Consider the following 27332-nt stretch of genomic DNA (forward strand, 5'->3'; position numbering starts at 1 on the left):
TTTAATAGATTTGTTGCGCTATTACAAAATTACCTCTTTAATCTTCTCTTATCTATCTTCGTTCGTCGTTCTTTACTACAATCTAAATAATCAAGTCAGTGTCGTCCTTTTATCTTCTAATTTTTGTTTTCCATGGCCAAACGCTTTTACAACAGGTCATTTTTTTATAGTCGAAGAGAGTTCAATAAGTCACGTTTAGTTAGTTACTGATTGATTATAATTAAAGACGAATATGTGGAAGATGAATATTTATCGAATCGAATATAATTTTACGTTCCTAACTTGATGACACTTGTAATGAATATGATACAACGGAATGATAAAAGTTAATGTGCCGCTGTAGCAGCCCTATAGAAATCCCTCAGGTGTTTCACTTTACAAATAAGAGTGACCCGGAAACTCAGCCCTCAGCACTTGGATGTACACGTGACTTAATTTAGAAGTTTGTTCGCATTACACCACGATAGTCTTTCGGTCGGCTTTTGCTTTGTCGTATGTGAATTTTAATTATGATTATGGCGCAACCCATATGGGTTGATTAACGATTATTTTCGTTCAAATGTAAATTGTACTGCCACGATGGTTGTTCTGTTTATTTTAGGTACTTATTTAACTATAGGAATCCGTAAACTCTTTTTCTGGTTACTTTACGTTTATATATTATCTACATTAGCCATAATAGTAATTAATATATATTCTTAAATTACCTTTATCTTGCTCCGTGCGGATATAGTGATCATAAATCCTTATGCTAACCACCACGGATACGTGCTGCTATCCTTCATATCGCTGACACAAAGGATTAGCGGGCTATCATTATAGTCGTTGCAATCATATTCCAACTTTTATATAGTTTCTCGAGCTTAGTAGTGACATTTACGTGATAAAATCTATTGGTATCCGATATCGTTTCGCACCAACTGAAAAATGAAATCATTTTATCATTATAGAGATATTAATAGAAGATACAATAGACGACACGACGGCTTCATAGCGACTTCACTTTGAAGTCATCGTGGCCTAAGGGAAAAGACGTCCGGTACATTCGTATCTTGCGACGCAACGGTCTTCGAATCCCGCACGCGGGTGCCAATTTTTCTAATGAAATGACTTCCACGGTGAAGGAATAACGTCGTGTAATAAAAATAAACCCGCCAAATTATAATTTGCGTAATTACTGGGGGTAGAACGCCTTGTGAGTCCGCACGGGTAGGTACCACAACCCTGCCTATTTCAGCCGTAAAGCAGTAATGCGTTTCAGTTTGAAGGGTGGGGCAATGGGGATGTACAATAGCTTAGAACTCATATCTTAGGGTGGGTGGCGGCATTTACGTTGTATACGTCTATGAGCTCCGGTAGCCACTTAACACCAGGTGGACTGTGAGCTTGTGCACGCGTCTATCAATAAAAAAAAACGCAATAAAGTTGTCAATAAATATTTAAAGGAATCATTTCTTAATCAATGGAAACATACCCTTGTGTCCACTTGTACTCAAGTTCACTTAGACTTGAGAAGCTTCTTGAAGTCGCCAACTTGGTCAAGCGAACTCCGTTAATTTATTTCTTAGTTTGTTGGTAGCTTTTTGTCCAGTGAACAAGTTTTCAACGGAATTCTAAAAAAACAGTATAAGTCGTAAAAAAAAAGAAGAAAAAAGTACTAAATAAACTTTAATTCGTGAAGTTTTTACTACAAAATGTATATTCTGGTGGTAGGACTTCTTATGAGTTACTGGTGGTAGGGCCTCTTGTGAATTACTGGTGGTAGGACCTCTTGTGAGTCCGCGCGTTTAGGTACCGGCCTGCTTATTTCTGCCGTGAAGCAATAATGCGTTTCGGTTTAAAGTGTGGGGCAGCCGTTGTAACTATACTGAGATATTTACGTTGTAGATGTCCATGGGCTCCAGTATCTACTTAACACCAGGTGGGCTGTCAGCTCGTCCACCCATCTAAGCAATAAAAATAAAAAAAACAATTTGATGAGTAGTATTTGTAATCCCAATGGTTAAATTGATTGCGATTTTTATACCTTCCTTCCTACCGGTGTTCCCGTGCTTTGATGGCTTCGAAAACGCTTTAACACCGGGGGAGCTTATAGGCATATTCCTAATAAAAAAATTTTAAATCTTTGCTAGTGAAAGTTCAGTCTTGTACTGAAGTAGTTACCATAGGTTCTATTGTGTTATATAGGGCTAATTGATACAATAAAAAGGTCTTACGGATTTTTAGTTATCTTTATTGGTTACTTTAGTGATTTCGATTCAACGCTTGAAAATCTCTGTGCATTCGAATACACCAGACTGAATATTACAACAATACCCCCCAACCCCTGAAACAAAGAAAATTTCTCACTTCGAACACTTTCTGAATTGTATCTCAAGAAGTATTCTTCTGCATATCTGTTTTTGCATCTCGCGTGTTTTTATTATCATTATATTACGCATTTACGTTGTAAATGTCTATGGGCTCCAGTAACCACTTAACACCACCAGGTGGGCTATGAGCTCGTCCACCCTCCTCCTCCTTGCGTCGGTTTCCTCATTACTGAGGGTCGTGGTCATGGCCTTGAAACAGCTTGTTTTTTATAGTGCACCGCCATCTGTTCCTATCTGCAGCTGAGTGCAGAGCATCGTGCACTGTGGAATCCAGGGCTGCACGAATCTGGCCCGTCCACCCATCTAAGCAATAAAAATAAAGAAAAAAAATCCGACCACGATATAGTATCTATAGACTGATATATTATTTCTGTCGTCCGTGATCCCGAAAACTGTATCCGAAACTTCGGAAATAATGAAAAGATAATTTAAAAAAACGCGATCATAAACCGTAAAAACACTTTTAATTATGTTTACGTCTCGCGAAAACCAAAGAAAATGTATTGAAAATAATGTATTCAACTTTACGAAACTACCCTTATTTTGAAATTTCGAGATTGAATTAATTTATGCTGGACACAACCCTTAGAGGTTACCAAGTTCTTGATTGAGAAACAGGTTTTAATCACTTTGAAGCGGTTTCGATTTGTTGTATCACCACACAACTCGATTTAGACGTTTCAAATTACGATTGAATATACATTTTATGCTTGAATTATCTTCTTAAGTCTTCAATAAACAACTGAAATGAAATTAGACTACAGGCAATTTTAACTTTAATTTAATTGCCGGTAAAGCTCTTTTTTTTTTTTTTTGGTCGGGAGGAAATCGCCGGACTTCCGCCCTTTTCTGGGGATACTGGGCGGGGTATGTCAGAGTCGAACTGACTAAAACCTCCTGTCGCTCAACAACCAACGTCCAAACCTCGCATGAGACAGAACTCATGACAAGGCAAAGGGGGGAAAGTGAAGCGTTTAGTGCGGAGCACATTTCTCCCATCACCCTCCCCCTCGGGACGCCGGACTGGCGGTCGTCGGCGCCACGACCACCAGCCCTCTCCGCAGACTGTCCGAAGCCCGCCTAGATGGCGCCGGTTAGAGTGGGTTACCCTACGGAATACCCCGCTGGGCCAGAACCAGCGTGGGTCGAGGATAGCCGGCCTTCCATCACCCGGATGCTCTTGCGTAAAACGCGTGCAGAGCAGCTTGCACGTCGTCTTCTTAGGCCCCGCTCGCCGGTCCCCAGACCGACATGTGAGGGGGACCCGAAACACTTAGAGGGCCAGGGCTTGGGCGAGATCCGCCTCCCTGGCCCCCGCTCGACGGCGGCGGGATTGTGCGTCTCTCACGCGCCCCGCCGCCTCCTTCTGCGAGATGGTGCACTCGCAGAAGTCGAGCATCGCCTTCCACGACTCGTCGTCGCCGAGCATCGATGCCACAATACTCGGTACCGACAAGTCGGTTCCTATTTTTGCGACGAGGACACGGCGCCACCCCTCCCATGCGGGGCAGGCGACGAGCGTATGTTCTGCCGTGTCCAGGTCGCAACCACAATGGTGGCACTCTGCCGTCGGCTCGGCTGTGATCCGGTGCAGGAACTCACCGAAACAACCATGCCCAGTGAGCACCTGCGTGAGCCGGAAAGTGAGGCGTCCTCTGTCACGATTCACCCAATCCACAAGGACCGGGCGAATCGCCTCGACGGTCCTACGACCAGCCGAAGGATCAGCCAGCCGTTTGTACCATGACTCCAGCACGGACCGCCGAGATTGGGCCCTCCGCGCTCTGACCACACTGGGGCTGGGACGCGCCACGCCCCGGGCACGAAGGTCAGCCCGCCACTTATAGTAGGCGGCGAGCGCCTCCGCTTCCAGAACCCAAGGCGGCGTCCCAGCCAGTACACACGCCGCCTCAAAGGAGATGGTGCGATAACCACGGATGACCCTGACCGCGATGGTGCGTTGCGGCCGTTGCAGCAGCTTCGCCACCCCCACGGCCAGGGACTGGCCCCACACGGGCGCCCCGTATAGGGCCATTGATCGCACCACCCCCGTATAGAGACGGCGCGTCACCTGGTCAGGCCCGCCGACGTTGGGCAGAAGCCGGCTTAACGCGCCGGCCACCCCCAACAAACGAGGGACCAGGTTCTGAAAGTGAGCACGGAAGGTACAACGACTGTCCAGAATGAGGCCGAGGTACTTCAACTGCACCCCGACCCCGATACGGATGCCTCCAACCACGATATGAGCATCGACAGGTGGCACTCTCCGGGGCCTGTGGAACCACATGGCCTCGAATTTACCGAGCGCCACGTCGAGGCCCAATCTCCTAATTTTGCCGACGACATGCGCCACCCCAGCCGTAGCAAGACGGGCAGACTCAGCAAAACTCCCCCCCCGGGCCACGACCAACGTGTCTTCTGCGTAACAGATTACGCTCAGGCCCGGGAGGAGGGCACCCAGTCATACCCGATATTCCACAAAAGGGGGCCGAGCACCGACCCCTGCGGAACACCGCGCACGACCGGGAACCGGTGCAGGATCCCACCGTGTCCGGTACACGTGACCGATCTGTCCTCTAAGTAGGAACACACCAGCCGGCGAAGGTAGGGGGGCACTCTATGTCGTTCCAGCGCCCCCCCCTATCACGGACCAGGGCAGGGTGTTAAACGCATTGGCGATATCGAGCGACACCGCCAAAGCCACCCCACCCCTGGAGACGGCCTCCTCCGAGAGGGCTCGAAGGCGAAGGATCGCGTCTACCGTTGAGCGGCCCTCTCGGAAGCCATACTGCTCCGCCAACATATCGGGTCCCACCCCGACCAGATGCTGGATGATGCGGGCTGCCAGAATGCGTTCCAGCAGCTTGCCCACCTCATCCAGCAACACGATGGGACGGTACCCGGCGGCAGTATCCGCCGGGCGCCCCTCCTTTCTCAACAGCACGAGTCTGCCCGTCTTCCACGATGAAGGAAACCGTCCCGACTCGAGGCAGGAGTTGTAAAGTCTCAAGAGTCGGTCCCCTAGGGCACCAAGAGCCAAGGCCCAAACCCGGCCATGGACGCCATCTGGGCCAGGTGCAGTGTCCTTCGCGCACATTTTGCGAACGGCCACACGGAGCTCCGCCCCCGTTATATGGGGCACCTCAGCAAGGGCTTCGCCGTCGTAGTCCGGCGGCGCGTCCATAGCGGGAGCGACAAACCCCTCCCGCTCCTGCAGGAACAGCGCGGAGACGATATCCGGCAGCTGCTGAGGCTGGAGACGCTCCGTGATCGAGGGGGCCCATGGGCGCATTTTATTGCGCACCATATGATAAGGCCGCCCCCACGGATCCTCATCCAGCGTCTCCAAGAGACCCTCCATGTGTTGTTTCTTGGCTCTTCTGATGGCCAGCTGCAATGCCCTCTGCGCGACGCGAAATGCGCCGTGCAGCCGGGCCTCTGCTGCCGCGAACGCAACCGGATCGTTGCGCCGCGGCAGGCGGCGGCGGCGATGCCTGGCGCACTCGCGCCTCGCCCGAATGCACTCCACGCGGAGTTGCGCAATTTCGGGCGACCACCAGTACCCCTTGGCGATTAGGAAGTCGAGGGCCGATCCGGGGCATCGACGCAAGGTGTCCCGGAACCACCCTGCCTCGCCCTCGACCTCGACCGGGTGTGGACGCATGGGCGCCCACGCCGCCACTATAGAGGCTTCCATCAGGAGCTCCTTATTCAGGCGCTTCAGTGCCCACTTGGGGAATGACCGGGACGCACTACGGGGGTGGTCCCCGTAGGCGTCCGCGACTGTGGAGCGGGCGTCGTGGGGTCGTCGTACCCCCTTAGGGGGGGCACGGAGCGGGCCTCGGGGAAACCCCTCTGCCCGGACATGTAGCTCCCTGCCTAATAAGGCAGGGGTGATGCGCTGCGGGATGGTATGTAGCAGGATCGTAGTGATTGGTGGGACGACTTCTTTCTTCTCTCTTCGCTTCTTTCTTCCTCTTCTTCTTCCTCTTCTTACTTCCTTCTTCTTCTTCTTTCTTCCCTTCTTCCGGGGGCGGCTGCTGCTCTCCTCCATAAATTTTTTTTTTGATGTTTTTTTTTTTTTTTTTTTTTTTTTTTTTTTTTTTTTTTTTTTTTTTTTTTTTTTTTTTTTTTTTTTTTTTTTTTCTTTTTTTTTCCCTGCACTATTTACAATTTCATCTTAACCTAACTTAACCTAAAGTAAACCTAACTTACATCTAAGTGACGGCAGCGCGCCGTTCCTGCACTCCGTGGAGTGCCGGGACAGCGCGCGCCGTCACACCTAAACTAATCCTAATCTAACTTAACCTAACATAACCTAGCTAACCTAATATGGGGGAGAGAGCGAATCCGCACTCCACGCTACAGTCCTCTCCCCCTCTCCCCATCGTTATACAATATTGATGGGGGGGAGGATTGTAGCGGGTAAGAACACCCCATCCCAAAAGGGGGTGGGGGGTGGGGTCAAAGCCCCTCATGGAAATGAGGCTGCACCTACGGGGTGCAGCCGCGGTCCCCATACGGGGGACCCGCCAAACGGGCAAGAGGCGTGGGGCTAGAGGCTGATGAAACTCAGCTCCGAGAGGGGCGCTCATAGGTCCTCCCCGGCCTCACAGCCGGCGAGGAGCTTTATCTCCGAACGATCGTCGGGGGTACCAATAGCTCCCGCGGCAACGCCGTACCATCCGGTGGTCTGGCGTGCAGCGGGGCTATGCTGTGGAGATGCTCATGGGGCCCGTTTTCGGCTCGCTCGTACATATTACGGGCGAGCCTAGTCACAAACTCCACGAGCGACTCCACACCTAGGTCCCGGGCAATAACGTCATTTCTGACGTACTGCCCGGCCCCGACGATAATGCGGAGGGAAAGACTCTGCTGGGCCTGCAACCTAGATCGCTGGGACGGCGACAACAGGTGATACCAGGCCGCAGCAGCGTATGTGAGGCGGGAACGGACGTATGTCTTGTAAATGGCGAGTTTGGTCCTGGTCGGAAGCCCGGACGCAAACACCGGCCGCAACAAGAACATGGCCGCGCGAGCCTGACCGATGACTCGGTTGACGTGCGCGACCATGCTCAAAGAGCGGTCGATGTCGCATCCGAGATACCGGACCGTGGTCCTGAACTCGACATTCACACCTCGGAGGCTGAGTTTCTTTGGGACGACTCTGATACGGACCGGACCGTAGAGTAAGGCCGCGGTCTTTCCCACATTGACCGCGACTCTCCAACGGTCCAGCCACTGGGGCAGTATGTCCAAAAGCCTCTGCATCCTCATGATGGCTGCAGAGGGGAACGGGGAGGACGAGAAGTAGGCCGAGTCGTCAGCGAACAAGGCCAACTTCACGTCCTCCTCCCACGCCCGAAGGTGACCCTCCAGGGTGGGGATGTCATTGGTGTAGAGGGCGTATAGGATAGGTGATAGGACACTACCCTGGGGAACCCCGGCCGTAATGGGACGCACGGAAGACCGTGCGCCCTCGACCGCGACAAAGAAGGTTCTGCCCTCCAGATACGACCCGAGCAGTCGCACGTGAGCGTGCGGTAGGCCCGCGTCCCGCAGCTTGTGGACCAGCCCCTCGTGCCACACACGGTCGAAGGCCTTCTCGATATCGAGGAGGACCGCGACCGTGTATTGGCCCGAGTTTCGCCGGTCCGCCAAGTGATGCAGGACACGGGTCAGTTGCAGAGTCGTCGAGTGGCCGCTTCTAAAGCCGAATTGCTCCGGCCTGAGGAGAATATACGGCGATATTCTCCTCAGGAGCAGCCGCTCGAACAACTTGCCCACGTGCGAGAGCAAGGTAATCGGTCGGTAACTGGAGGGCTTTCTCCTGTCCTTGCCGGGTTTGGGCAAGACGATGATCTTGCCCAGTTTCCAAGTTCCAGGGAAGTGTCCTACCCGGAGAATGGAATTGAACAATCGTGTCATTGCTGACACGATTGAGGGAGGGAGGTTTTGCAGGGCGAGGGGAGGAATACCGTCCTCGCCGGGGGCTTTGCGCCTCTTCATCAACTTGATGAGGAGGCGCACCTCGCTGGGAGTGACTAAGTCGTCATCTCCCAGCTCGACTCCCGGCGATTCCGGTTTGAGGAATTGGATTACACCCTCTGACACCTCGCGATGGAATGCAGCCATCGAGGGTGCAGAGACATTCGGAGTGAACTGCCGCTCCAGCGAGTTGGCCAGGACTTCGGCACGAGCCAACGGTGTAAAACACCGTCTTCCCCCCTCGTCCTCCAAGGGGCAAGTGGGGGAAGGCTTGTTGGTGAGCCGGCGACAGATGCGGTGAAGGGGGGCCATCGTACGGTCGTCGGACGCGTCCAACAGTCCCCCCTCCCAGGAATCACCCCGGTAAGTCCGCATCTTAGTCGCCAGCTCCCCCTCAAGTCGGTTGAGCTCGCGCTTAATCCTGGGACACCTAGATGTCGCCCAGAGCCTCCTCAGTGCCCTCTTCCGACGAATTAACGTCTTGAGGTGCACCGGGAGTTCCGCTCTGGGCCCCCCGCTGGGTACCAGAGTCGTCACTTGGTCCAGGGCTCCCCTGATGGTGTCGACGAGACGGGAAGCCGCCGTGTCGACCTCATCAGGGGTAGACGGGTCTTGAAACAAGGATTGGTCGGCCAGCAGTCCCGTAAAGGACTGCCAGTCGACCCTAGGCCTGAGAGGGGATGTCGCGACCCGAGTGAGCCCCAAACCCACCGTGACCAAGATCGGTAGGTGAGGGGTACTCAGGTCGTACAGTGCCTCTATCGCTAGAGGGCACCGTAGCCCCTTATGAACACACACGTCCAACACGTCCGGTTGGTACCGGGCCAACGTTGGAACGTGGGTGGGTTCGTTGGGGCCGACCACGCAGTAGTCCCCCCTTTCGGCATCCTCGTACAATCGCCTTCCGGGCGGCGTGATGATTCGGGAGCCCCAAGCGACATGTTTCGCATTGAGGTCCCCGACCACCAAGGCCGGATGGCGATCATGGTTCAAGGCCCGTCTAATATCGTCCTCGACAAAATCAGGACCCGGGGGTCGATACGCGGCATAAATCCGCAATTCGGCCCCCGGTACGTGGACCCTCACCCCGACCGTTCTGGTAGAGGCGAAGGTCAGTAGCTCAAGCTCCTCGTGCACCACGTCCCTCCTGACGAGCGCCGCAGTGCCCCTGAACGGGCGCCCGTTGGAGGTCAGTTCGTCCCGTCGGTACACGAAGTAGTTGGGCATCCTAAAATCTTGTCGAGGTTTAAGCTTGGTCTCGCCCAGGAGGATAACCTGCGGGTCATACTCCTGGGCGAGTCGGATGAGCTCCGACCTCCGGGACCCTATCCCGTCGGGGTTCCAGTAGATGATGCGCAGCTCCTGGCTAGCCATTGAGCTGCGCAATCATCCGGTAGAACCCCGCGAGCAAGGCCCCGAAGGGACTGGCTCCCGAGGCGATCTCTCGGATCACTCCGGAGATCACCTCGGACAGTTTCTCCCACAGGGAGAGGAGCCAGGCAGCGAAGCCGGCAGGCTGCGTGTCCTGTCTGCCGCTGCGCCGCTCCCTCTGCGGGCGGGGTGGTAGTGGGGGCTGAGTCATACCCACGTCGACCGAATTTTCTTGGGGCTGAGCGTGGATTACAATTGGTGTTGGTGTTGTATTGGTTGTAAGGGGGGGCGTTGCTTCTGTGACCTCCATTGGCACAGAAATTGGAGTTGGAGTCATTCTCTCTACTGGGGTGGGTGGGATATTGGCGGCTAGTCTTTGCGCTCGCTTTCTCTCTTTGACTTTCTCTTTCTTTTTTTTATTTTTTTTTGAAATAATTCTTGGTGCCGGTTGAGGTCTAACGGCCGGTCGGGCAGCGTTAGCCGGTGCCATCAGTGAGGAGGCTGCTGGATTCGACTCCACTAGGTTGGGCTGCCGTGAGTGTAAGGTGGGAGTTGGGGCGAGAATTGGGGCTTGGGACGATTTCCCTTTGCCCTTGCCCTTACTTGATACGACTCTAGCGGCCGGAACTTGAGTCGAAGTTGCTTGAGATGGTGTTGGTACTGATACTGCAGGAGCTGGAGGCCTCCGGGCGCGCGGCACCGGTGGTACGGGAGGGGGGACGGTAACACCCAACATCCTCGCCCTCCTGCGGTAGGCCACGCACCGTTTGTCAACGGCTGCGTGGTCCTTTCCGCAGTTGGCGCAGGTGAAGGGCCCCTCCCTCGGCCTCGGGCAGTCCGCCACGATGTGCTCACCCGCACAACGCACACAGCGGACCGCTCGGTGGCAATTGGTGGAGGCGTGGCCGAAGGCCTGGCAGCGGTGACACTGCGCCGGCCCACGGCTTGGCCGCCATCCCTCAACTGACACCCCCGGCAGGTACAGCAGTTCTTCAACTGCGTACAAGCGGGCGAGGCCTTCCTTAGAGAGGTGGTCGAGGGTAACGTAAAATACGCACCCCGGCCTCCCTCTCTTAGCCCGTATGCATCGGGCATAGCGAGCCGGAAACCCCAGCTCCTTCAAGGAATTTGTGATTTCTGCCGCGTCGGTGTCGGCAGGTAGTCCGCGAATAGCCACCCTTGTCGGGATGTCCTCCTCCAACGCGTAGCAATACCATTTGATGGCACTGTCCGCTGAGGAGGCCCCGGCAAGGTAGGCCTGGACCACTCTATATTCCTCTGCCGACGCTGGCAGAAATCTGAACCCTGTTCCGTAAGGGCGCACGGAGGGTGCCCTCCCCAAGCGCTCCCTGATGGCCGCCATATGGCGGGACCAATTTGGGAGCACTTCCACCATAATAGGTGGATGACGGCGGGGCTCCTCTTTAGTGCGCGACCTGTTTGGGGCAGTGGAACTCTGGTGGGTGTGTTGTTGGTGTTGTTGGGTGGGTACGGGTCGCGTTGCTGCTACAGTCGCGTATGAGGTGGAGGGGACTGGCGAAGGGTTTGGGATAGAGATTGGTTTGGAGTTGGAGACGGAGGGTTCAAGGTCCATGTACCTAGTCGATTCTAGGTTGCCCACCATGCAGCCTATGGTGGGGGCACCTCTTGGCCTATCCGTTGGAATGGGGGAGATGGTAGGAGAAGGAGACCGAGGAGGCGTACGCAGCTGCTTGGCTGGTGGGCTCTCCACTGTCCCTAAGCACTTCCTCGGCTTGGGAATTGGTTTGGAGGGGGGAGAGGACTCCACCCTCGAAGAGGAGGTACGCGAGGGGTTGGATGACTTGTGTTCTGTGTCGGTGTCTACCTCTATTTCGGACGTTTCATAAAAATGTGGAACGCTTCACGATTTTGCGTGTCATCCTTGCGCAGGGGCCATGCTAATCTTCTCTGTATCGTTCCAATTTTAGTATATGTACTGCCGAAGCAAGTACGGAGCGGGCGGAGAGATCAAACCGAATATATCGGTGATCTGACAGCGTCTCCGCCCCCTCCAAAACCTTCCAGTCGCAGATACGGCGTGCGATGGCTGGGCTCGCGAACGTAACGTCCACAATAGACTCGCCCTGCCACCGCACGCACGTCGCAACCGAACCTCTATTCAACAAACAGAGGCCGGCCGCGTTCACCCACCTCTCCAGTAGCCTACCACGAGCGTCCGAGCGGGGGGAGCCCCATGCGACAGACTTCGCGTTGAGATCCCTCGCGAGAATCACTGGACGGGGAGCGAGGCGGCGAGCAATCGCCCCGATCCCGCCCAGGAAATGCCCGAACTCGACAGTAGGCCTGTTCGGAGAGAAGTACGCCCCGATCACGACGGTCCCTTCCAACTGCACCGCGACGAACCCTTGGCCCCTGGTCACCATCGCCAGGGGGGGGATCGCCGCGTCTCTTCTTATGGCTATGGCCGCCATCGTCCCCGAACCAGCAATCATTTGCCGGGGGAACGAAATATAGCTCGGCTGCCGGTAAAGCTCAGTATTTAAAATAAATAATTTCCGAGCAGTTCTGGTATTTTTATTAAGAACTTCAAACAAAAGAAAGATGAGGCTATCGATTCGGAGCGTATGCTATTTAAATGATCATGTACTTGTTTGAGTTTTGTAATTAAATTCTAACCCGCAAAAATTGTAGTAATTTGGGTAATTACTGATACATAGGTCGTCTTGTTAGCCCACACGAGGATTACTACCACCCTATTTTTGTCGCGACGCAGTAATGAATTCAGGTTTAAAGGTTGACACATTCGTCATACTATACTATACTATACAATTAACTTAGGTTTTATACCTAAAGCTGGTTGGCGGTGTGCACGTAATGATTTTTTTGGCCTTCGGTGGTTACCGTGTCAAGTGGTTGCTAAGCACCAAGAGTAGGTTCATTCTTCTATCTAAGCAGTAAAAAAAACAGATTTCTATCATTCTTTGTCAATCCAATGCCCGTCGTATCTAAAAGTGACTTGAGTGAGTCAACTTTAAAGCTAATCAATAAGCTATTAAATTTAAACTAAAACAAACATGTACTGATCTCCATTTAAGAGGACGCGGAGAAGAATTTTATTTATTATGAATAATACATTACCGTTGTTTTAAATTTTATATATCATGGTGTTCCCTATGTTCTGTTTTCTCCTACAGGGCTTAGAAATAAAGGGCCAAATGGTGTTTTGTTCCGAATCGGATTCCCTTCTCTTCGTGGGCTCTCCGTTCCTTGATGGACTTGAAGGCTTAACTGGGAGAGGCCTTTTCATATCAGATATTCCACTCCACGATGCAACAAGGGATGTCATTCTAGTGGGAGAACAGGCTCGGGCACAGGTAAATTTACTATAGATTTTATTTCAATAAGACTTTAACTGAAAAAAACCGTGTTCGTATAAAAATTCGTTCTTTTTGAATTGTATTCCTCTACCTTCAGTGGTTCTGAAGTCTATCACCAACTAATACTAATCACCAACGACTAAATCTATTTCCTTTTACTCTGCCATTAGGAAGAATTTTTGAATAGTTCTACAAGTATATACCTATCTATATCTCTCCCTATATCTCCTATGTTACATCTATAAATCGAGACGAATAAACACTATTTCTTTGAAAACGTGTGGCCGAAATACTCACTTCGTAGCTCAAGAGCAATTGTACAACTTCGCTTCATATGTGTGCACTTGTTGAACAGCATCGAACCGAGACTTGACTGAATGTCGATATCACAACACTAGAGACTCGCTTTGTGAGTTATTAGATTGTTCACAAGGATGTCGGTGTTTTGTTAGATGATGAAGTTTCTCTAACTGTACCTGGCTTGTTTTTCATCATAGGAATTTTTATCAAACTTACAATATGTTTGTTCAGATTTGTATCTGAGCTTTTTGGAGTGCTGAAAAGAAAAAAAAGTCAGCGATGCCAAAAAGCGGATATTTTTAGACAGATACCCTTTTTTATAGATAGAAGCCCATTTAAAATAAAGCAACTCATTCTACCATCCTGTAGTCATTCGAATGTAGTAAACTTTTTTAAATATCACGTTTTTAGTCTGAACACGATTCGCTAACTATAAGTTCTAAGAAACTGATCAAAGGCTCTTTTAAAATACCTATTTGCTAAGAGGATAACATAAACAAAAATTATCAACCAGGACGGACTTCGAAGGCGTATGGACAAACTTAAGAACTCAATCGAAGAAGCAAGTAAAGCGGTAGACAAAGAGCGCGAGAAGAATGTCAGTCTTCTGCATTTAATATTCCCACCTCACATCGCTAAAAGGCTGTGGCTAGGTAAGTCCTGCTTATTTTATAGAGTGTAAATAAGTAATAAAAACGAAGACAAATCACACATGGTCACTTAGCCCCAAACTATGGTCCTCTGTTCTGTGGGAACTAGATATAAATAATATTCTTAATTAGAGACACGGAACACAAAGAAGCTTTTTCGACACCCATATGTCTTCCCAGTATGGGTCGGAATTGAGCTCTCGGTTCAGCAGTCAGGAGTGCTAGTTAAAACACCGCCGAGTCAGTCATGGTTATTGATCTTTATAATAAGGAAACATGATTAAAAAAAAAAACAATTTTTGGTCATCTTTGCGTTGTGTAAAGCAAAAATAAATAAGTAGTGCCCTTGTACTCTGTATACCTATTGTTGTGTTTCTTCTAACAGCTGTTTGTACAAAATATATTAAATAAATAAATAAATGCCTACGAGAGCAACTTGGGATTGTTACAAAAAATTATGTTAATAACGATTCACGGGAATTGCAACAGCGTCTAGTTAAACCCACACTCGAGCTATTATTTTTCATTTTAAAAAAGTGTCTTTTACTTTGTTGTTTATCAACAAAATTGTTTCACCTGAAGCCAATATCAGTTCTACTTAGTCTATAGTTTCGCGACCCAAACATAACTAGAAAATGTATGAAATAGGCATAAGATAGTTATTTCATTTCATAACTGAAATGGGAATCTCGTAGGCATAAATATTGTTAAATTTTGGATTGTCGCATTTAGAAGATAATATAAATCTTCTTAAAGGAATATCCAATAGCTACGTAGCCCTGAAACGTTCCTCTAACAAAGTAGTTAAGCGACCTACAAGCTCGTCAACCAATTAATTACGAACTTTAATCGCAGTCGGGGCCGCAACATGTTCAGTACCTCTAGCGACAGGTGCGGTAAAAACTTTTATAATTCCATAAACTTTTATTAGGGAAAGAAGGCGTGGGACGTTTAATAATTAAGATAGATTAGATAATACGCAGCGGGAGACTCGTAACTTTGTATTTGCTCATCGCGGAATTAATTGACGTCATAAAATCATTCCATCGGGTAAGTAGAGCGCAATTTGAGTTATGGTTTGAGTAATTAAAACGAATGGTTTTTGGATTTGTTTGGTTTAGATCTACATATTTAGATCATTCGAAGTCGACATAAACCAATCCAATTCGAATAAGGTAGAAAGAAACCTAGGTATTTGGTATTCGAAAATTTATTATAATTAATTAGTACTGCTTTTGACACTTACGAAAATATTTCTATAGGACAAATAATAATACAGGTACTTTTATCGCGGGCTTTGAGTGCGGCGACCAAATCAAGAAATTCCGTAACGAAAACAAAACCTAACACCCCGCACTCCGCCTACCGTGTAGCTTGCGTTCAACACATTCACACGTTGCGCTTGTGTATCTAGTGTTGGTGAATAAACGCGCGGCGTGACGTCGTACTGCATGCTCATCATAAAAATCTGCTCATTTCTCTCTCGCGCGGTCTAGCATATGGGTGTGAAGGGGACAGTTAATGTTTTGCTTTTGTTAATGTTTATAAATAAAGCGTGGTCTTATTTTATTATTGTTTTAATATTCAATTATTATTGTCTAATTATAATTGCGTAAGTTTGTAAAAAATGCTATGCAATATTTTTACCGTGGCAGTCCCCGAGTACCACACGTGTTTTTTTTATATTTTACACAATGCTATGTAAAAATATAGCAATTTAAAACCACGTATTATAGTTTGCTTGTTTAATCTACAAAAAAATACCTTCGGACTGAGGAAACACGTCATAATCTAATGAACATATTTTTTTTATACTGAATAGGACATATTTATGTTGCGTAGGTGAGAAGATAGAAGCGAAAAGCCACGATGACGTCACAATGCTGTTCAGTGACATCGTCGGCTTCACATCCATCTGTGCTACTGCAACACCGATGATGGTTATTGCGATGCTGGAGGATCTGTACAGCGTATTTGATATATTCTGTGAGGAGCTTGACGTTTATAAGGTAATCATTTTATTTTTGGGTATTTTATTTAAGTGAGTAATTTTTTTATTTTTATTTTTTTATTCCTTAGATGGGTGGACGATCTCACAGCCCACCTGGTGTTAAGTGGTTACTGGAGCCCATAGACATCTACAACGTAAATGCGCCACCCACCTTGAGATATCAGTTCTAAGATCTCAGTATAGCTACAACGGCTGCCCTACCCTTCAGACCGAAACGGATTACTGTTTCACGGTAGAAATAGGCAAGGCGGTGGTACCTACCCGCGCGGACTCACAAGAGGTCCTACCACCAGTAATATAAAATAATAAATTTCATCAAGGAAATTTTTCATCTTGCTCTGATGCACCTTGGTCAAGTCAACATAGCATGGATTTGTTGCTTATAGTTCCCTGTTGGAGATTTAAGGTGAACTAGAAAGTAATAATAGTAACCTATAATAATAAAAAACACTTCTACGGATAATGGTGACACACAGTAGGAATAGGTCTAGGAAACCGCAAAACTTTTACTATACTATTAACATATAATATTATGATGTAGGGGATGAAGTGAAATTGAATATCGTGGATGTCTGAGTTTTATGGTTTCATATAAAAGTTAGCAAGAAACAGATCCGAATCAGTGAAGTTCTAAAGTTAAATACGTTTTCATTTTATTCTAGACATATCTTATTCTTGCAAGGAGTGATGTCACACCTTGTGTGTACCATTTGATTCATATACTGGTCGCTCACAATGAGCCTTATCAGAAGACTCAAGGTCACCCAATGAGCAATGCGAGATCAAATCAGGAATGAGGAGATTTGCACTAAAACCACGGTTACCAATATAGCCCAAAGGGTTGCGACGTTGAAGGGGCTGTGGTCAGGGTACATTGCTCGTAGAACTGTGGCCGCTGGGGCTGAAAAATTGGGGGCTTATATCCAGCAATGAACGTTTGTGGGCTGGCGAATAGGGTAGATAGGGATAAATACCTGTGAGTACTGATGATGACACCTTTTGTAAATTCTCACGAATTGGATCCATTATTCTGGAATTTTGGTCCTAAGGCTTTTTACAGCAATGAACGTCTGTGGGCTGGCGAATAGGATAGGATAGGGATAAATACCTGTGAGTACTGATGATGACACCTTTTGTGAATTCTGACGAATTGAATCCATTATTCTGGAATTTTGGTCCTAAGGTTGTTTATATGTTCAAAACCAGGTAAGATCAGAATCTTCTGATTCTATTATAGTAGTTATTTTATTATGTACTGATTTCAAATATTTGGAGTAAAAGAGTAAGCCCATTTAAATTTGCTGGTAAATTTATGTTGATTTAATAGCGCTCGAGAAAGCATACGTTAATAAAAAATAAAAAATAAAAATTTCGAAACTGTTTTTGATTGGTATTAACAAAAGTCACATCACTGTTTTTAACACTTTGGTCATATCAATAAAAACCGGTTAATTCGTGTTACAATACTAAATCATCTAGGTTAATATCAGATAGTATAGATTTATTAAGTTTCAAATATCCATTCAATTTAGCAAGTTCCAATGAAACATCAAATTATCTCCGTAGCAACATTTTAAACGGTAACATTATATAAATTGAATCCAATTATTTTTAAGTCTTCTCAATAACCGAAGCAACAGGGTCATTAATCGTTATAATTGAATGAACGCTTACAGGAACCTCGATTCTGCTATCTTCGTTGAAGATACTCGAGAATTTAATTACTTCGGACAAATAGGAAGCTGTTTGTTTGGTTCCATCATTATTTCTTTGATCTTGTTGAGGTGTCGGCCCCTTGACATTATCTATTGATTGTAGTGATAGACTAAATAGTTTTTTTTTTTTCAGTTGGATAAAGTTCAGGATAAAGTTCAAATATAAATATTGATTTTGTTAAACTAGATAATATTATACTTTTAAAATTAAAATTTTGCTAGGGAAATTCTTGTTAAAAATTAACGGCACATTATTGCCATGCTTGAAAGTGCATCTCATGCGTTTGCTAACATAATATTTATCGTTTTTAGAGTTATCATGTCAAAAATCGTCTAGTAGTATCGTCATTGTTGGGAACGGCGTTAATATATTGGCATTTATTATAATCACTAGCTTAAATACAAATGTATTGCCAACGATCAATTACCAATTTATAAAGAATCATTAAAAAAATACAAGTTTCACTAAAACAGCATACAAACTCTATATTTATACTTTAATTAGGTTTGTTATTCGAGAGGTAAATTAACTTTGAGTGACATATTCGTATTAATTAGAAAACACTCATTTAGGCGGCTTGAAGTTAAGTCGTTGTGGAATTAACGCTTAATGTGGCTCTCGACACAAACAGAATGAAACAAAACTTTCCCACATCAAAGGAAGCTCATGAAATTACAATTTCTGAATTAGTAAGACACTTAACGAAGCTTGTAATTGATGTGCAGACAAAGTGCCTTCTTGATCCCATGTTTAAAAGTACATGCAAGTACATGGATGAATGTACGTCTATTATATCCGGTAACAATCAATAATTTAAAATTTTGAAGAATATTTACCCTTATTACTAATAGAAATAAGGCAGCCTATTCTTTATAAGCTAACGAAGCTAAATTGCTGAAAGAGACCTACACAAATATTAGAATCTACGAATATGATTAAATTGAATGTCACTTTATCTTTAGGTGGAAACAATAGGTGATGCATATTGCGTTGCAAGTGGCTTACACCGCAAAATCGAGACGCACGCACCCCAGATCGCATGGATGGCGTTACGCATGGTCGAAACATGCGCACAGCATTTGACGCATGAAGGAAATCCCATCAAGGCAAGTTAATTATATTCGACTTTAATTTATATTTAAAATTTAGTATTTTAAAAGAGGTATGTGATAATTAAAACCAGTTTCATACTAAAATCTTGCGTCTGCAGACTATGATGTCATCCGTGACCGCAAAAATGGGGAATATTTGAAACTTCGAAAATAGTGAAATGAATATAATCAAAAAGAGATCAAGCCATAAAATAAGGCTTAATAATGCTTACGACTCGCGAAGCCTGTACTAGATAACACAATTTCAAATTCAATAATTTTCTTACTCGTATTGATTTTCATTATAGGAAATTCATTTTTTTAGTTTACTCTGGCATCAAACCGTCTCCGTCGTCTTGCGTAATAAAATCTTTAACAGGCTGTTTTCATTACTCAATAGATCAACGGTCTAAATATTGTACCTTAGAACATGCATTTATGATTTTTTTCCATATCGTTGTTTGTATTATGTTATTACCTGTAAAAAAACTTTTAAGGTGACTCATATAAAGTGATTATCAGTATATTATATGCATGTATTAGCTCTCAAAAAACCTAAATTACTATAGTACAAGCTTAAGCTTAGGTTTGCAAATCGTAAAATAGTAAAGTGAAATGGGAGAGAGTCTTGCATAAATCGTTGGGCTATTTAGTGTTCAATGGTTAACTGATAATGTAATTTTTCTATTTAGATGCGCTTAGGACTGCATACTGGTACAGTACTAGCCGGGGTCGTCGGTAAAACTATGCAGAAATACTGCCTTTTCGGTCATAACGTGACCCTTGCAAATAAATTTGAATCCGGCTCAGAACCACTGAAGATCAACGTCAGTCCCACCACTTACGAGTAAGTGACTCCTAATGCTAATTTTATTGTAGACTAGCGACCCGTCCTCGCTTCGCTTCGGAAACGTTAAATTTTATTATTGATAGCTGAATCCCGCGATGTTACCTACCCGCGTTTATTGTCGTACCGCGGATGATGCCGCGGGACGAAGCTAGTCTAAAATGTAACTTAAGTTACTCCTTATATCATCAGCTACTTATCAGTGAAAGTCTCGTCAAAATCGGTCTAGCCGTTCCAGAACAAACAGACAGACAGACAGACAAAAATTGTAAAAAATGTTATTTTGGTGTATGGACCGTATATATATTCATATGCATGTAGTAAAAAGCGGTTATTTCAATATTACAAACAGACACTCCAATTTTATTTATACGTATAGATATCTCATATATTATCAGCGGAAAAAAATCATTCTTAAGTACTTTACATTGAAAGATCTAACAAATATCAATAGAAATATTACCTAGAATATATTTAATATTTTCCAACTTCACGCTTTCTAACCAGCGCTTTTTATATTGTACCAGAATTTTGTGAAAAATGGACCTCTTGAAACGTGCTATACATTCCTGAGAGACCAGCCACCTGAACTTAAACGCCCTTAAAAATGTAGGACGTGTAATGTTATAAAGATTGCCCTTTTCAAGTACGGAGCATGGACACTAATGGATCATAACGTACAAGGAGCCCAATTGGGATTCTTTGTGTAGCTTATGCCTCAAATTATTAGGGTTACTTAGAAGTCACTCTTTTTATGAAAGGTCATCACCCACGTAAAATGTTTATCTGTAAAAATAGTTTTCCACAGGCCCTTATCTAATAATGATCTTAAACTCCCACGGATATACTCACAATGAACCGATGCTGGAGTGAATCTCTGGAATACAAAGGAATTGGGCCGGAATAAAAAAAAACTAAATTCTCTCGCAGGTGGCTAATACAATTCCCGGGCTTCGAAATGGAATCGCGAGACCGTTCCTGTCTCCCGAATTCATTCCCCAAGGACATCCCGGGAACATGTTATTTCCTTCACAAGTACGTACACCCGGGAACGGACCCTGCGGCGTCCCAGGTAAGATGTTCCCACTGGACAATGTGAGGTAATAATTTAGAGATCTGTGACAGTTGCTGTTTCACATTATACGTGCAGTGGAATTGTGACTATAAATAAAAGGGCGACATACATGATTAATGTTTTTTGCAAGATTTGATGTAACGGAAATACCTTTCGTTATTTTGTACAGAATGTACTAAGAAAAAGGGTTACTGTTAGTAAGTGGAAAAATAAAATAACGCTCTAAGATTCCATTACATTTATGGACAATACAGCAATTTGTTTATCTAAGTCTAATCAATTTTAACCATTTTTAACCGGGCCCAACGATTCTTCCCGTCAAATTATCGGGCAAAATGTAGAGGCTGTATATTAGGTTTACCGTCTCCAAACTTTGAGCACTTGAATACTGAACAAGTAATTGGGGCAGTGTGTTCATTAAGCTGGGTCGAGCCGGAGCATGCCTCGAATATTCATTACCACTTAAAATGAATGACAAAACACAGCTGTTGCACAAGTTTCAAAAAATATTTTTACATTAGTTTCGTAATGTTTAGAACGTATCTCCAATACGTGATAATTTCTTTTATATAATACTTTTTTAAATTTGTTTTACTAGTAATAAAAAAAGGAATAGCTCCAAGAAAACTTATAATGAAAGAAATATATTGAGGATTGTATCAATAGTTTGGAGTTTTTTTGTCATTCATCGTAACATTCTCTACCTAATTGAAATTGTAAAAAATGCGATCATTGTGTTCGACAGGTCAAACATATACAGGATGCGTTAAAATATTATGAAATAGGACAATTCGGACAAAGTAATCCAGTTGAAAATGACCCGGAGCCAACATAGTCACGACACGAGCGGTTATGATAATTTTAATATTATCTACAATGTACATAGCTTTAATTAGAGCTTTGTTTGTTATTGTTTTAGATATATTCGTATTTGTGTTATTACGAGAATCAATTGAAGTTAGTACTACCATTAAACATATTTGTAATTTTAATTAGTGTATCACGGGATCGTTGTACTTGCTGTTCAAATAAATTAAAAATACATTATAATAAGTGTCGATGTTCAATGTTTAAGTGTTCGTCTATATCACGGCATAGAAATACTTTCAGCTTTACAAAGGAATCTATTCGTTAATAAAATAGAATAAAACACTTTTTTGGAGTCATATTATGCCCAATAATGTAGAGCGTATCATGATTACAATCCAAACCCTTAGCTATAAAATAGTTCTAGTCATTGTTTGTAAGAAAATAAGCAGCCTTTGGGAATAAATGTTTCTAAGTTTTTTCTTTAGAAATAGAATAGAATATTTATGAAGCTTTACTAATAAAATGTAAGGGAATGTAAATAAATTGAATCCGGGATAATTACGACTTACTTAGAGTTAATGCGAATTGCTTAAAAATAAAGCAAAATAATGTTAAAATTTCGCTACGATTAGATTAATATTTTATTAAGCATAATATTGTGTAACGAGTTAATGGCGAATTTGTAGAATCACTGTTTATAAAGAACTGTATCGTAATCTCACGTTATCGATTTAATTTAACTATTTAGTGATAAAATTCATACATGTGTAATTCACATCTTAGACGTTGTAAATAAATTTTGATTCTATAAAAACAAAAGCGTACGTTCTAAAATAGGTAATGGGCTTTAGTATATTGTTGACTTTTCGGAATAATAATAATAATAATAATAATAATAATAATGTTTTTATTTCAAGTATCCATGACTCATATAAATTGTTAATAAGACTTAGACCTATGTTAGTAGTTATATTTACATCACAATGAATTATGTATATCATGTAAGTCTAAGTTAAAATAATTTTAGTAATCAATTTCAAGGCCGACCAAGGGTACATTCCTATATTGGTTTTAATAAGATACACCATATAAATCAACTAAAAGGTCTTGGAATTTAAATTTGTAAAATTTTTTTAAGTACATTTTTTTAATCCTCTATATTCCCTTGAACATAAATTTAAATCCAATAAATCTCTGATTTAACGTTAAAAGAACCTTAATTTTTCCAAAATTAATTTACTCCGAGGTATTCTTTTCTAATTTCAGTAAAAAATGAATTAAGGTAAGTGAATATGAATGTTATGTACTTGAGATGTCTTTATACCTTTCCAGTAAATGTCCACGACTTCGTTCACGCTGTCTTCTAGATTTCGCGAAATTTTTATTATGATGCACTCATTGCAAAAAAATCCTCCTCGAAAATGTAATCATGTTCGCGTGAATACTCTAAGAATACCTACAGATAATCGTTTTGAGATATATTCATTTTATAGATGTGAATATCGGAAGAAATGTATAAATGGCTATTGTCTAAATAAAAATATGCTTGTAGGTGTACTTGGCAATAAGTAAGTGATAGATTAAAATTTATATTTCTATATTTTTTTCCATTCTGTTTGTTAAGTGCAATGAAATTGTTACAATTTCAAAACTTGGATTAAAAAGAAACAATAATTTCTCTTTTCGGAAATCCTTGCTGTGCCTTCTTCTCACGTTAATCTCAAAATTATAAAAATAGTTATTTAAAAGTAAAAGTACATTAGGTAAATTGTAGACTTTTTATTTATAATGAAATAATAATTTATTTAAATTATTCGAGAGTTATTTAAATATTTCCAAATCTAGAACATTCATACAGAACGTATAATATAAAAAAAAACTATTTTAAATTTCTATTAAACATTTTTCAGTGTTGTGATTTAGATTAGTTTAGTGGAATTATAGTCATTAGTACTAATGAAACACAATTCATAAGTAATTAATTACGCTTACGTTTAAATACATCGCGTAATTAGTTTATGATCTAGTCGATAATTAAGAATATATTGATAATATAATATATTATGTATATGATAATACTCGATATTGGATAGTGCTTTAGATTCTCATTACGTAGCATTCCATTAATTAGGAAAATATATTATATTAAACAGTTTTGCAGTTTTGCTCTGACAGTTTTGCTCTGACGTTGCTGAGTTGAGGCTTCAAATAAAACGTGAGATTCGAGACGATAACTTGGGATTTAGTTTCTTTTCCACGATATTATTTGTCTGAAAAAAAAATAGGTTTGAAGCGAACGAAAGTCACGTAAAATACAGGCACACGTGGTGACTTTGCGATTTTCTTTCTACATTTTATGTCGATCGAATGAAAATGAACCTTAGAGAATGTTTTGATAAATCTTATTTTATTTACTTTGAACAAACGAATATAGATAAAGTCGCGTTATAAAATGATTTACGCCAATCTTTAAATCTAACATCGTGTGTAGTTAATTTGATCTAAACCTCTTCCCGTTGTCGACAAAGAATTACAAAAAATGTTTTCCGTAAGTAAAAATTTGAATTATAATTCTATGTAAAATTCTTATAAATATAAATATATAAATTTCGGGAATCGTTTTAAATAAATATTTAATTCATTCTTCTATAAATAATTGAAACAATTATAAGCCTGTATTAATAAATAAATTATTAATATTGCTATATAGTATGTGATTATAATAAAACAATTGAAATAACTAGAAAATTATAAGAATTCTGCAGAATTAGTTATTAGAATTAGTAGAATTATTATTCTATACAATTTATATTTCTATAGAAAATTATAAGAATTTACAAGTCTGCTTTACTTATCACAAACCTTTAAAATTAATACTATTTTTGTGTCAGTAATAGTTGATCATGAATATATGCAACTGTAATAATTAAATTTTATAGCTAAAATTATATACGTAATCATAATTCGGTTAAAAGTTATTTCAATTGTTTTATTATAATCACATACTATATAGCAATATTAATGATTTATTTATTAATACAGGCTTATGATTGTTTCAATTAATTATAGAAGAATAAATTATAATTTTATTTAATACGATTCCCGGAAATTAATGTTTTGTTCTTAATTAAACATGAAAATCTTAATTTTTAGACCAAATTAAGCGAAAAATATCTTTTAACCACAAATTCATTGGAATAAGATTTTCGTTCTAATTCTATAAACCACCAACGACTCCAAAATGCTAAATATGTAGTTTGGGCAGATTGTTAGCATTTCACTGAAATTTCTGTAGGCAATTTGGCAACGGGCGCAAAAAGTGTATCAGGATATGGCGAGTCCGTCAGCATTCACTAAATATGTTCTAGAATACACTAATTCGCTACCATTGCTATTATATGTATTAAGTAAATAAAAATGGACGTAAATAACAGACTTAAAGGAATCTTTTGATCTCATTGTTAGTTGACTGCTTTGTGAGTATGAAAATATACTAGTCTTTGTATTTTATTAGATAGTAGAATCGTAGATAAGTTTGGCTATTATAATAGTTTATAAAATTTAGATTCGCTGACAGATCAGTATGCCTTTTCCTAAAAATTAATTGCTGTTTGTTAGTCTCGCTAAAACTCGAGAACGGCTTAACCGATTAGGCTAATTTTGGTCTTATTTATTTGTGGAAGTCCAGAGAAGGTTTAAAAGGTAGATAAATATGAAAATGCTCGGAATTACATAAAAATAACAATTTTGTTTTTCCTTTCATGTGTCCCCCATCCGGTGCGGTGGATTCCTTTTGTTTGTTTCAAGTTTATTTATGCAAAAGTTTAGGTCTTTTATTTATCGATTGAGGCACTACAAAGTCTACCGGGTCCGCTAGTTTTAAAATAAAATGAATTGAAATATTTTTTTGGCAAAGTTTGTCTAAACGTAAAAGTAAACTATAATTTAACTCTTGAAATACTATAACACTTATATATTAGTGCATACTTAGTATAAGTATGTGGTAATTATGTCTACGTTATATACTTTGAGTATACCGGGGAACCGGACAGACAATTACGGGTCCACTTGTAAATTCAACCTCAGGACAGATATAAAATACAAAATAATATTTAGAATTCGTTCGTCCTATCGGGTTCAGATGTAAATTTGAACTATGCAGGGACCCAGTTGAACACGAAAAATAATTATCGAATTTGGTCCCGCCATTTTGAAAGAGTTCAGTGACAAGCTTACAAAAAAATAATTTAAGCTTCGTCATTGTCAGATAAACATTTGCTATAATTACTATTTGGAGATTTCGACATTTAGACTATCAATACTAGTTTAATAACCAAATTACTCTCTACAGAGTAGATATTGGTTTGGCATCGACAAATTCCATAATATATTATGTTGTGATAATACTATTGTATATGTCGTCTAAGTATGTAGTTGGCTTTATTTAAATATAAGTTGCAATACTCAATTTCATCCAATCAGGAGCTGTGGCCATTATTGATGCGATTAGTTATTAGATCGCCAGGAAATGTAGGTAAAATAACAAAATCGTATTTACCGGCGGCCATATTGAAATATGACATCGAAGTCTTAAAGGCACTTAATTGAAGGCGGAATGTTACTTCGCAGCAATAGGGCGGATAATGGCGCCGACCTAGGCCGTTTGAAAATATAAAAGAAATAGAACACTATATTACTCCTATAGCCACTAATAGTTAGAGGCTAGCGGTTACTCTGTGAAAGCAATCATCGTATTAAATATTAAGGCATACATCCATCGAAATGCCTCAAAGGGGTTCTATACAAAAAGCCTAAAGTATATTATGAAACAAACAAACATAAAGTATAAAAAGGTGATTAGTATTTTAACTGAGCTTGTCTTTGTTGTACTGTCATACCGTCACGTGTCGTTTTTAAGTGTAAATATTCACCCATGAAATTTTAAATCTAGACTTACCTTCGGCTATTCGTATGGTAGTTTTTTGTAGTTTTGAATTTATATATTTCAAGTTATTGTTTACGTATATGTATGTATGTATGTATGTACGTAAGCCAAGAACGGCTTCTCTTACAAAATAACTGATCTTTGACGTAATTCACTAAGTGTAAGCTGTTTGTACTTCACGCTATCTCGAAATTTATGTAATAATATTATTATGTGTTTGTTTGAATTCTCGCTGTAAGTTAAATTTAAACTGTGAATGCACTATTAGTGGAAAACGAAATAAAATGTTTCTTTCATAAAATTATTGTTTTTTTATTTAAAAGCCTTTTTTAACTGACGTGAAAACTAGCCAAATGACTTCCAGACTTCACACTATTGGGAATACGCATTTAGAGACAATGCAAGCTCCAAATTTAAAGAAAGGCTTTATTTTTCTTAATTCCCGTTTCCTTGCTTAGCCGAACCTATGTACAATAAAGCAAGAGAGTCAGACTTATATCGGTGTTGTCGTTAAAAATGTTGAAATTTAGTGTAGGTTTTTTTTTTTTTTTTTATTGCTTATGTGGGTGGACGAGCTCACAGCCCACCTGGTGTTAAGTGGTAACTGCAGCCCATAGACATCCACAACGTAAATGCGCCACCCACCTTGAGATACAAGTTCTAAGGTCTCATTTATAGTAAGGACGGCTGCCCAACCTTCAAACCGAAACGCATTACTGCTTCACGGCAGAAATAGGCAGGGTGGTGGTACCCACCCGCGCGGACTCACAAGAGGTCCTACCACCAGTAATTACGCA

At 42.5% G+C, this 27332-nt stretch overlaps 1 protein-coding gene and 1 non-coding gene across 3 annotated transcripts in view; one reads left to right on the forward strand and one right to left on the reverse strand.

The window, feature by feature from the left end:
• GC-a1 (soluble guanylyl cyclae alpha-1 subunit) overlaps window positions 1-26836 on the forward strand; it is a 110581-nt gene extending 83745 nt beyond the window's left edge. The window contains 8 exon segments of one of the 2 annotated variants that reach the window (NM_001246275.1): window positions 12908-13087; window positions 13905-14043; window positions 15883-16049; window positions 18730-18772; window positions 18775-18780; window positions 18782-18873; window positions 19551-19705; window positions 20636-20808. In NM_001246275.1, coding sequence (NP_001233204.1) covers window positions 12908-13087; window positions 13905-14043; window positions 15883-16049; window positions 18730-18772; window positions 18775-18780; window positions 18782-18873; window positions 19551-19705; window positions 20636-20804 — 951 coding nt within the window. In that variant the 3' untranslated portion in view covers window positions 20805-20808. 2 annotated transcript variants of the gene reach the window in all.
• Window positions 11598-11704, reverse strand: LOC119629528 (U6 spliceosomal RNA). Its single transcript, XR_005245508.1, has one exon. It is a non-coding gene; the product is annotated as a U6 spliceosomal RNA (small nuclear RNA).
• Window positions 26837-27332: the final 496 nt, after the last annotated feature.

The sequence above is a fragment of the Bombyx mori genome, chromosome 14 (genome assembly GCF_030269925.1).
Source record: "Bombyx mori chromosome 14, ASM3026992v2".
NCBI lineage: Eukaryota > Metazoa > Arthropoda > Insecta > Lepidoptera > Bombycidae > Bombyx > Bombyx mori.